General features: G+C 30.6%; 1 protein-coding gene across 1 annotated transcript in view; it reads right to left on the bottom strand.

The window, feature by feature from the left end:
* Positions 1-10412, bottom strand: part of LOC138702759 (uncharacterized) — a 19089-nt gene extending 8677 nt beyond the window's left edge. The window contains exons 1-2 of the mRNA XM_069830058.1: positions 10359-10412; positions 3850-3904 (exon numbers count right to left, since the gene is read on the bottom strand). Coding sequence (XP_069686159.1) covers positions 3850-3900 — 51 coding nt within the window. The 5' untranslated portion in view covers positions 3901-3904; positions 10359-10412. The remainder of the gene's footprint in view (positions 1-3849; positions 3905-10358) is intronic.
* Positions 10413-12330: the final 1918 nt, after the last annotated feature.

The raw sequence follows: 12330 nt of genomic DNA, 5'->3' as shown, positions 1-12330 counted from the left end.
TCCCTGAAGAATCAACTTCAGCTAAGATCTCTTGTTGTAACTAAACTAAAAACCAAATATCTATCATATTCTTCCTTTCACATCACTGTTGATGTGAGGGATTTCGATTCCATTAACAAACCTGAAGTTTGGCCTGCTGGTTGTCTAATTGCACCATTTTATGGTAAATTAAAGCCTGAGCAGCACTTTGCGCATTCTGCTAATTCGAACTCTGTTGATTCTCAGGGAAATGCCTCTTAGTCTTAGTCTTGCTCGCTCTCATTTTCAATGTTCAGTTCTATTAATCATCTTGAGATTTTCTACCAAAATGTTCGTGGACTTAACACTAAAGCTGATGAAATTTTTCAGAATATAGTGAGTAATAATGATCTCATTATCTGTCTCACTGAAACATGGTTATCTGAGTCAGTTATTAATTCTAATTTATTTCCAAATAACTATACTGTGTTTCGTGCAGATAGACTGTTTGAAGACACTAACAAAAAAAGAGGTGGTGGTGTCCTAACAGCGATTAGCAACCAGTTACCTTTTGCAAAAAGACGTTTTGACTTAGAAATTATTAGTGAATGCGTTTGGGTTGAACTTAGAATGACTGATGGTTTTAATCTGTTATTAGGTAACCATTATTTCTCTCCTGATACAGATCACATTCACTTAAAATCTTATCTTAATTTTCTTGAAAAAAATCTCGACACTCATAATTTTAGAATAGTAATCCTTGGTGATTTTAATACTCCTGGTATGGACTGGTCAACTGGTTCCAATCTTAATGATACTCATTATTACTCTAAAATTAAGGCTAAGGATTTATATTCCTCGTCCTGCCTTCTTGGATTAATTCAAATTAACTCTACCGTTACAAGTAAAAAGCTTCTTGATTTGGTTTTTACTAATGATAAAAACAGTACAGTTAAACTTGCTGATCACTCTCTAGTTTTAGAGGATACTTATCACCCATCTATCTCTATTTATATTGAAGTAAAATTATCGTTACCGGAGCACTCTCTAATCAGTTCTTATTTAAATTATTCTCAAGGTGATTATCTGAACCTTTATTCTATTCTATACAATTATGATTGGACTAGCATATATCAGACTACTGATGCAAACACTGCTGCAAATTCCTTGTCTCAAATTATAAACAATGCTATATCCCTTTGTGTCCCTGTCACCTTTGTTAAAAAATCGCACTATCCTAAATGGTTTTCAAACGATTTACGTCAGCTTATAAAGAAAAAAAATAAAGCTCATAAAAATTACAAAAAATATAAAACTGATCATCATTATCAAATTTTTTCTAATCTTAGAAAACAAGTCAAAGCCATGATTAAATCTGATAAATTCAAATGGTTACAATCAATTGATGATAACCTAAAGCATGAACCAAATAAATTTTGGAAATATGTAGAAACTTTTCGAAAAACTAATAGTAATCCCACAGAACTAATAATAAATGGCGTTCACATCACAGATGAAAAAGAAATTGCAAATGCATTTGCTAGTCAATTTAAATCTGTTCAACAAAATTGTAACTCTAATTTCATTACTTATGATTCTAATATTACTGACTGTTTGTCCCTGCCTAATATTACATTCGATGATGTAAATAAAGCTATTAAAAAGCTAAAGCCTAATAAATGCAAAGGTACTGATAGCATTCCTAATTTTATAATCAAGGGTTGCTCTAATATTTTCTTGCCTGTTTTAACTTTTTTGTTCAATCTTAGCTTAAAAACAGGAATTTACCCGTCACTTTGGAAGGAAGCATCCATTATTCCAGTTTTCAAAAATGGTAATAAAAACAGTGTTACTAATTATAGACCCATTTCTATCCTAAACAATTTTTCAAAAATTTTTGAAAAAATTATCCACAAACACATTTCATTTTATGTTAAAAATAAGATCAATTCGGCCCAACATGGATTTACAAGAGGGAAATCTACTACTACTAATTTAGTTTCCTATCTTAATCTCTTAATGCCTATAGTTGAAAATCAAGGTCAAATTGACTCAATTTATTTTGATTTTAGCAAAGCATTTGATGTTGTTCCTCACAAAATTTTATTAAATAAATTAAGAAATTTTGGTCTCTCCACTAGCTACGTTAATTGGTTTGAAAATTATTTAACAGATAGACAGTCTTGTGTTCGACTAGGTAATTCTCTCTCGGTTCCATTTAATAGTTTATGCGGTGTTCCTCAAGGGTCTACTTTGGGACCTCTCTTATTTTTATTATTTATAAATGATATAAGTAAAAGAATAAGTTCTAGCTGCCTTTTGTTTGCGGATGATCTCAAAATCTTTCGTAAAATTAATAGTTTGGTTGATTGTCAAATTCTTCAAAATGACATTAATTCAATTTCACAATGGTCTGTTGAAAATGGAATGAAAATTAATCAATCCAAAACTTTTGTTATTTCCTTTTCACGGAAAACTATCTCCCTAAAATTTAACTATTCTCTCAGTAATGTCGTAATTACTAGGAAAGATTGTATTAGAGATCTTGGTGTCCTACTTGATTCAAAATTATATTTCCATGATCATGTGCAATATATTTATACCCATTCGTTAAGAATGCTTGGTCTAATTAGGTCTATAACTTATTCTTTTTCCACTCCTATGTGTTTATTAATTTTATACTATACGTTGGTTAGATCCAAGCTTGAATATGCATCTGTTGTATGGAACTCCATTACTTCCACTGACTCGGCTAAATTGGAGAATATCCAAAGAAAATTTATTTCCTTGTGTTCTTATAGATTTTTACCAAATTCCGATTATAACTATGAGATTAAATGCAATTATTTCAATTGCGGTAGTTTGTTCACCAGACGTCAGGATCTTGATTATTTATTTTTTTGCAAAGTCATTAAGGGTGATATTGATTGTGAATCTTTCATAAGCAATATCAGTCTTCATATTCCAGCTAATGGTTTAAGATTTCATAAATTGTTTTATAATAAGAATCCTAAATCTCTCTCTCCGGTCTGCAGATGCATTAAATATGCTAATTTGCATGGATTCAACTTGGATCCATTTAATGTGTAGTATATCTTTGAGTTTTAACTCACTGATCTAATTTTAATAATTATTTGTCCATATATTTCTTGCATTTGGTCTATTGATTCATGTAGACCATTCCATTATTTCAATTCTCATTGTACTAATTTTATAATTTTATAATTATTATTTGATCAATGATTGATGTAGACCATTATATTGTTTGTATTTCATCTCATTGCCATTTTCTATCATTCATTCTCATCATCATTTGTTGTTTTGTTCTGTTTTGTATCGTGCAAAACTGTAATTGGCCTTGTGCTGTTGTTTTTGCACGTTAATATTCTAAATAAATAAAATAAATAAATAAATATTATTATATTATCATTATTATTATTATTATTGTTATTATTATTATTATCATTATTATTATTATTATTATTTGTATATTATTATATTATCATTATTATTATTATTATTATTATTGTTATTATTATTATTGTTATTATGATTATTATTATTATTTGTTTATTATTATATTATCATTATTATTATTATTATTGTTATTATTATTATTATCATTATTATTATTATTATTTGTATATTATTATATTATCATTATTATTATTATTGTTATTATTATTATTGTTATTATTATTATTATTGTTATTATTATTATTATTATAAACTGTAATTATCCTTGTGCTGTAGTTTTGCACATTAATATTCGAAATAAATAAATAAATAAATAAAATAAATTATTATTATTATATATATTAATAATAATAATATTAATAATATATAAGCATTATTTCAATAAATACACATTTTATATTTTAAAATACTTACTTGTATGAACACGAAGCCAAGTAAAGCGATGCTCATGGGTTTGGCGAACATGATTCTGAAAAAACGATATTCAGGATTGAAGAACGATAGAGTAATAAAACTTAATTGAGGATGTCACAAGTAAAGGGGTGCAAGTGAAATTTCTAAGAACATGAATTAAGTGCTTCCATGGTGAGCTAAAGCATCTAAAATTTTTATGGCAAAGAGATATTATATAAACCACATTACTTACTTACTGGCTTTTAAGGAACCCAGAGGTTCATTGCCGCCCTCACTTAAGCCCGCCATTGGTCCCTATCCCGAGCAAGATTAATCCAGTCTCTACCGTCATGTCGCACCTCCCTCAAATCCATTTTAATATTATCTACCCATCTACGTCTCGGCCTCCCCAAAGGTCTTTTCCCCTCTGGCCTCCCAACTAACACTCTATATGCATTTCTGGATTCGCTCATACGTGCTACATGCCCTGCCCATCTCAAACATCTGGATTTTATGTTCCTAATTATGTCAGGTGAAGGATACAATGCGTGCAGCTCTGCGTTGTGTAACTTTCTCCATTCTCCTGTAACTTCATCCCTTTTAGCCCCAAATATTTTCCTAAGAACCTTATTCTCAAAAACCCTTAATCTCTGTTCCTCTCTCAAAGTGAGAGTCCAAGTTTCACAGCCATACAGAACAACATGTAATATAACTGTTTTATAAATTCTAACTTTTAGATTTTATGACAGCAGACTAGATGACAAAAGCTTCTCAACCGAATAATAACAGGCTTTTCCCATATTTATTCTTCGTTTAATTTCCTCCCGAATGTCATTTATATTTCTTACTGTTGCTCGAAGATATTTGAATTTTTCCACCTCTTCGAAGGATAAATCTCCAAATTTTATAATTCCATTTCGTAGAATATTCTGGTCACGAGACATAATCATATACTTAGTCTTTTCGGGATTTACTTCCAACCGTATCGCTTTACTTGCTTCAAGTAGAATTTCCGCGTTTTCCCTAATAGTTTGTGGATTTTCTCCTAACATATTCACGTCATCCGCATAGACAAGAAGCTGATGTAACCCGTTCAATTCCAAACCCTCTCTGTTATCCTGAACTTTCCTAATGACATATTCTAGTATATAAACCACATTACACAATGAAATTAAAATAAAAAAAATTCACGGAATTTAAGAAAGCTTAAGTACTTTCAACCACATTTTCTAAAAAAAAAAACTTAAGTGTACTTACATCCCCTTGCTTCTGATCCCCTCAATTGCAATCTTAATAAAACTTCAGCCTTAAACGATGATATTCCAACTAGTTCACGTGAAGCACATGCTGTACAAGGACAAAGATGTGGCAGGTTTCCTTCAGTATTACCAGATATAAAATACAAAATTTAATTTAATTTGGGGTGGAGTACCATCATCTGTACTAAAGCCATTAATTTTATTACACAGAAGAATAATAAAAATTTCTTTTACCAAAAATATAGATTACCCAACAAATTTAATTCATACAGATTTTAATGTATTAACTATTGAAGAAATTTATGAATATAGTTTACAAACCTACTACCACAAAAATCATATACAACATAAATCTAATCGACATGAATATCGTACTCGTAGACAAAAGTCTGCTTTCCCATTAATTGAGCCTAAATGTCATACAAGTGTAGCTCTTAAACATGGCGCTAGTTTCGGCCCAAGACTTTATAATAAAATTACAAACCATTTTCCTAATTTGAAATATTGTACCTTTTATTTCTGTCGACTATATTCATGTTTTATTGAATATCACTGGCTTCTGTCGGATTGTCAATTTATATTAAATGTGTATTTTTCTCTCTTTTTCTCTTCTTCTTTATTCTTGCTCTTGTGTTGTATTTATTGGTTTGAATTAAGTTACTTACTGTATTTAGTAAACTGTCCTTGTAAATTATATGTTATAATTATTGACTAAGACCACACCGTACACGAGCCTGGCTCTTACGGTAGTGGCTAGAAACATTTTTGTTTTATAAATTTAATTCGTACTCACGAGCTAGCTAGTTAAATAAACAAACAAACAAAGAAACAAAAAAATAAACAAACCAAACCAAACCAAAGCAAACCAAATCAAAACAAACCAAAGCAAAACAAAACAAAACAAAACAAAACAAAACAAAACAAACAAATAAACGGATGAATAGATGTATGGAAGAATGTATGAATGAATGGATGAATGAATGAATGAATAAATGAATAATTCAATAAATAAAATAATTGAATAAATAAAATAAATAAATTAATTAAATAATTAAATAAATTAAATAATTTAATTAATTAATTAATTAAATTAATAAAATAAAATAAAAGGAATTAAATAGTTTAAATAAATTAAATAAATTAAATTAAATAATAAAATAAAATAAATAAATAAATAGGTAAATAGGTAAATAAATAAGTAAATAAATAAAATAAGTGAATAAATAAATATAATAAATAAATAATTGAATAAATAAATTACATAAATTAAATTAAATACATTCAATTAAATAAATTAAATTAAATAATTAAATTAAATAATGAAATAAATAAATAGGTAAATATGTAAATAGGTAAATAAGTAAATAATTAAATAAGTAAATAAATAAAAATAATGATAATATTAGACATAATTGTGACAAGATCGTTGATTTTAAGCACTGATTCATACTGTCAGAATGTGGCTACACAACACTCACTTCAGATTGGTCCAAATAAAAGGCCTATACACTTCTCACTGTGAAACTAACAAGCCAGAGTTCAAATCCTGGTTGGGAAAAGTTACCTAGTTGAGGATTTCTCCGGGATTTTCCTTTAATTCATTAAGAGGGTCCGGAAGATTGGTATAGTGCCTTTTCTGATTCATTGCAGATACCTTTTGTTAAAGAAGAAACTGTTTCCATGTCTTTCTCAGTATTTTATGAGTTTCTATTTTGCCTCTTTTTTTGCGTGTTTTAACGAAATTATACTATTCTAAGTTTTAATGCCATTTTTTGACTCTTCTATATATAGTCGTGTTTCAAAAATAGTTGAATAAGGCCTAATTAAAAATTCCGAAGTAATAAAATTAAGATTTTATATTTTTCTGTGGAGAAATATGACGGACATTTTTGCTTAAAAATCGGCCTTTTACACTACGAACATAGCCTTATGTAATTATTGTGATTTTAGTGCACATTAGTGCAATTCGATATTTTTAATGTTCACTCAACTACGACACGTGGATTGTTGTTATTGTTGATTAGATTTGAAAAGAATAAAGCTACAAAAACGTATTGAGAATTTCATGTAATAGTTATCTTTGTGTATTAAATTATTTTAAAATTGTGTATACCCTTCAAGAAAGATCATAAATAATCCTTATTGATTAAATTTAGGAAATTACACAAAATAAGCTGTGTTTTCATCCTACAATCAACTGATAATAACAAAAATACAGGTTGCCAGGCGACGATAGAAAACAAAGGAAGCAAAAACAAATGAATGAGGTGTATAAACAGTTGAATGCTCTTTCGTATTAAAGTATAAAAATATAGGTGTGCCATTTGAAATTTCAAAGTGGGGATGGCTGGGGGTGGGGGGTAAAATCTAAAATGCAATTAAAGCTGGTTTCAGACTTTCCCCTCAATATCTGAATTGACGTATTTTTGTTTAAATTGAATTCAATTTAAATAATTAGTTACTGTATTAAGACTGGGAAGTTTTGAAATGAAAGACCTGTATGTAGCCTAATTCTACATAAGTTTCATTAAGACATGCAGTTTCGATACAAACACCTTCAAAATTCGACTACTTGTCCTCTTCTCTAACTTGGCAGGTTAGAAATTAAATTTTCAAAAAAAAAAATCAGTAATAAGAAGCATCAATAATAAGAAAAATGAAAAAGAGTACATTCAGTTGTCATACCGACGTTGAAGTGATATTCCACTGACATTATATCAGTCGTTGAAAGCCTACGCAAGGTGGATAACGGACAACTAATCCGTCATAGAAAAATATTGAAGAAGAAGAAGAAGAAGAAGAAAAGAAGAAAAGAAGAAGAAGGCGAGTTCGTTTCATTCCAACTTACGCAACTGTGATAGTTAATTTTAAAACCTCACTAGTCAAAATTGTTTTATAATGATGCCAAGTTTCACAAACAAATTTTGTACAAGTTCAGGCCTAAAATACAGGGACATCATTTTATTTTTACTAACATATCTAATATTAACCTGGCTATACTTTTGGATCAACGATTAAGAACCGGAAACGCCGTTTCCTAACTCTTCCACGACTGGAGTTCGATGATACTGCCATAATATACAAACAAATCACTTTACTAGGTATAGGAGGGAAGAAAAGTAGTTCATCCATTTACGTAAACTAGGAAATATCGCGATTTTGAGTTTGATAATTTTCATTAGGATTTTGTTTAATCGAAATACAGTACTGTATTAACAATAAGTGTTTTTACTCACGAACTGAGCTGTCCACGTGGATGTATTCATTATGCAGTGTATATTATGTCTACAGCACATTAGCGTAAAATATGGAGAATGAAGTTATATTGAAAAATAATCATAATATGGATATTTAAACACATTTTTGAAAATGATGGCCGTTCATTTCGATACAGGCTTCAGTTCTAATATGCATATTATCGCACTATAGACTATTGTACGTAATTCCAATTATGAGATTCGTATTTCGTATCAGTAACTCATGTTGAAATAATTCTGTACTTACTGTATAAAAGAGACCTTACATACTGTAAATTCAATCTCCACTTCTGCCTAATCCGAAAAGATAAAATTACTCAGACATACTATCTACTGTCCGTCCAAGTGGTTACGTCGCAGCGTCGTAGAAAGGGAGGAAATCACGTGACAGTTAATTACTTAACGAGGCCCTTTTATTTAAGTTATTTTAAACAATTGTATGGGTATAATATTACGTAGACGTCCAATTACTAACAGAAATTAATGTTCTCAGAAAAGAGCTAAGACAGCCACAAGCCACTAGCATTTACAGAGAGACGAATAGAAGCAGGTGGGGGAAACCGGGATGCGACGTAGGCAAATGGAAAATGATGCAATATTGGAAGTTCTTTCGTCACGGGAAAACGCGAACATATTTTTGGAACGTACTGTTTACTATGACCGTAAGGCTACTATGACTGTATATGCAGTCTGTGTGGAGGACGGTTGAACTTCATTAGTAAAAGGAGTGGGAGTGAAGTACATTAAAAAACTCAGGTACAATAAAAATTGAAGTAAAAATAAAATGATTTCCCTGTAGTACATTATGCAACGAGCCTATAATGTTAGTAATTAAGACGCGAGTATGTCTGTTTATGAAACGAGCGCAAGCGAGTTTCATAATTTTCATACGAGCGTCTTAATTACCATTATAGTCAAGTTTCATACGACGTTTTATGCTCGACCATATTTCTAACTTGAAATTATTCAGAAGTATTCATTTTATTCTTATCTGACTGGGGAGCGGAACTGACCTTGTGCAATAGCTCGTCAATTGTGAGATGTGCGCAGACGCGAAAGTATTGATTTTTTCCGAGAAACAGATGTCCACATTAACCTTGATTTTTTTATTTTTCTTGGGTTATTTTACGGCGCTGTATCAATATCTAGGTCATTTAGCGTCTGAATGATATGAAGGTGATAATGCCGGTGAAATGAGTCCGGAGTCCAGCACCGAAAGTTACCCAGCATTTGCTCGTATTGCGTTGAGGGAAAAGCCCGGAAAAAACCTCAACCAGATAACTTGCCCCGACCGGGATTCGAACCCGGGCCACCTGGTTTGGCGGCCAGACGCGCTGACCGTTACTCCACAGGTGTGGACTTCTAACTTGAAATTATTCAGATGTATACATTTTATTTGTATCTGACAAGATCGGAAGTGACCTTGTTCTAGGTCGTGAATTGTGAGATGTGCGCAGACGCGAAAGTATTGATTTTTTCCGAGGAACAATAATGTAATTGACCTTGATATAATCCCGTTAAACTTGATATAACCATGATTATTGATTTCGACATTGAAAAACGAGATGAGAAATTGAATTTATTTGAATATTATTTACATTTAACGCTAATTATTATAGTAAAAGAACATAACCTTCTGCGACAGTATTGGATTTCCAGCCTCCGTGACTTTTCGCTAATTCTCTTTCGATTGCATATCCGAGAATAATCGATACTTGCGGTTTTATAACGGTACAAAGCGGATTTGTCATTGGCTGAACACCTGTAAGCTGAGTTGTCATTGGCTGAACACCTGTACTTTAATGAGTAGGTGTACTTTAATGACATGCATTAAAGGACTGCTACCAGGTGTATAATTACTACATTTCGGCATGGTCGAGCATAATTTTCTGCCTTAAATTCTACAGTATATGCTTAATTACTCTTTATTTTGAATAGAGACCAGTACTGGCAAATGTCGCTACTTATCATTACAATATTCGGGAAGCCTGCAAATTCACGATGTTATACTCACACTGAGTAGATAAAGTTGTCTCTTTCTGCGAGTGACGGTCTGGTACTTGCGTAGATGCTCTGAACACCTTTTATATGGTGAGAGTGTGGAAAGTTTACTCAATTTTATCATTGGTTACGCTCAACTAGCTAAGATCATTTTTAAATATCTTTTTAAAGTAAATGACTATAATGATAAGACGATAGGTGTAAGTTTCAACATTGCATCGTGCATAATTACCAGTAGCCTATATGATATCAAAAACGCTTTCTAAAAAATAGTCGTTACGAAATATACACTAGTGTCCAAAAGTTAAGCATAATTGAATATTTTGTTCCCAACCTATCAGAATGGCACCAAGTTTGTACAAATGAATCACACAGGATCTGGTATGCAACAGAATAACACATATCAGCAAATTTTGTATTTAATAATTTAATTTTAATTAATTAATTAATTAATTCATTCATTCATTCATTCATTCATTCATTCATTCATTTTATTCCATAGATCTTACATGAGCAATGAAGCTTTAAGATGTGGAACAAGTCAAAATTTGGCAATATTACAATTACAATATTTACAAATTTTTACAGTTTTGCAATTTAGTAATTTTCTAGAATTTTGACAATTTTGTGCAATCTTTTACAATATTTTGGCGCGATGTAATGAGATGAGGTGAGGTACTAGGATTCGCCAAAAGATTACCCGGCATTTGCCTTTTGGTTGGGGAAAACCTCGGAAAAACCCAACCAGGTAATCAAATCAAAGCGGGGTAATCAAATAAAAGGGGTTGATGCCGAGGACTTGCCATAGACCATCCGGCTTCAGTCCCATGGCTGGGGAAAACCTCGGAAGAAACCAAAGACCAAAGGGGGATCCAACCCAAGCCCGAACGCAGCTCTGGATCAGCAGCCCAGCGAGTCTGCCGACTGAGCTACATCGATGGCTCTACTAAAAGTATACAATACATAGCCAATCAGATTATTAAATTTACAAACGCAAACGATAAGTTGAGCTGTATGTATAATACAAAAAAACAAGTAAGTTAATTAAATTTAAGGCATAAACAATTCAACCAGTTGTGATACACAGAAATTGATAATACATATCATGCAAACTACTTCAAATTACAAACACAAACAATTTATCAATAGAGCTATACAGATTACTATTCAATTTAAAGCATATACAATTCATCGGCCAAAACTATACAAATATATACAATACAAAATAAGCAGAATAATTTAATTTACAAGCATACTTTCATTAAGCTATACAAATTTGTGCAATTAATATCAAGTAGATTAATTCAATTTATAATCAAACAATTCATCAGTTGAGCTATACAGACTACCATTCAATTTACAGTAGGCCTACATACAATTCATCATACAGTATACTATTCAGTTTACAGCACATACAATTCATCAGTTATGCTAAACAAAAATATACAATGCATAGTAAAGAGATTAAGTCAATATAAAAACATATTTTAGTTGAGCTATATAAAATTGTACATGTCATTTAAGTAGAATAATTCAATTCACAAGCACAAACAATTATTTATTAGTTGTGTAGAAGGTATGAGTATGTAGAAATTTGGTTAATAATTTATTTATTTAATCTGACAGGATTAAATTCATAAGGCATTCTCTTCCATCCTACCAGAGAGCACATATAAATACAAAAGAGAAATACAAACACTGATGGAAAACAGAGATAGCAATGATGAAAGTGATAACTGATAATAATAATAATAATAATAATAATAATAATAATAATAATAATAATAATAATAATAATAATAATAATAATAAATACATTACATATTAATTGTCAATTTTACAACAGCATAATTACAATATTTACTATAATATGTCATGGGTTAAGCCGAAGTTGTGCAATCTGACAGTATTTAACAAGCAATTCCATGAACTAGAATGTGATTTTTTAAATTTAAATTTGAATTTTGATATTGTCGGACAGTCTC

The sequence above is a fragment of the Periplaneta americana genome, chromosome 7 (genome assembly GCF_040183065.1).
Source record: "Periplaneta americana isolate PAMFEO1 chromosome 7, P.americana_PAMFEO1_priV1, whole genome shotgun sequence".
NCBI lineage: Eukaryota > Metazoa > Arthropoda > Insecta > Blattodea > Blattidae > Periplaneta > Periplaneta americana.
Note: the sequence above shows the minus strand (reverse complement) of the source record. Positions and strands in the feature narration are given on the sequence as shown.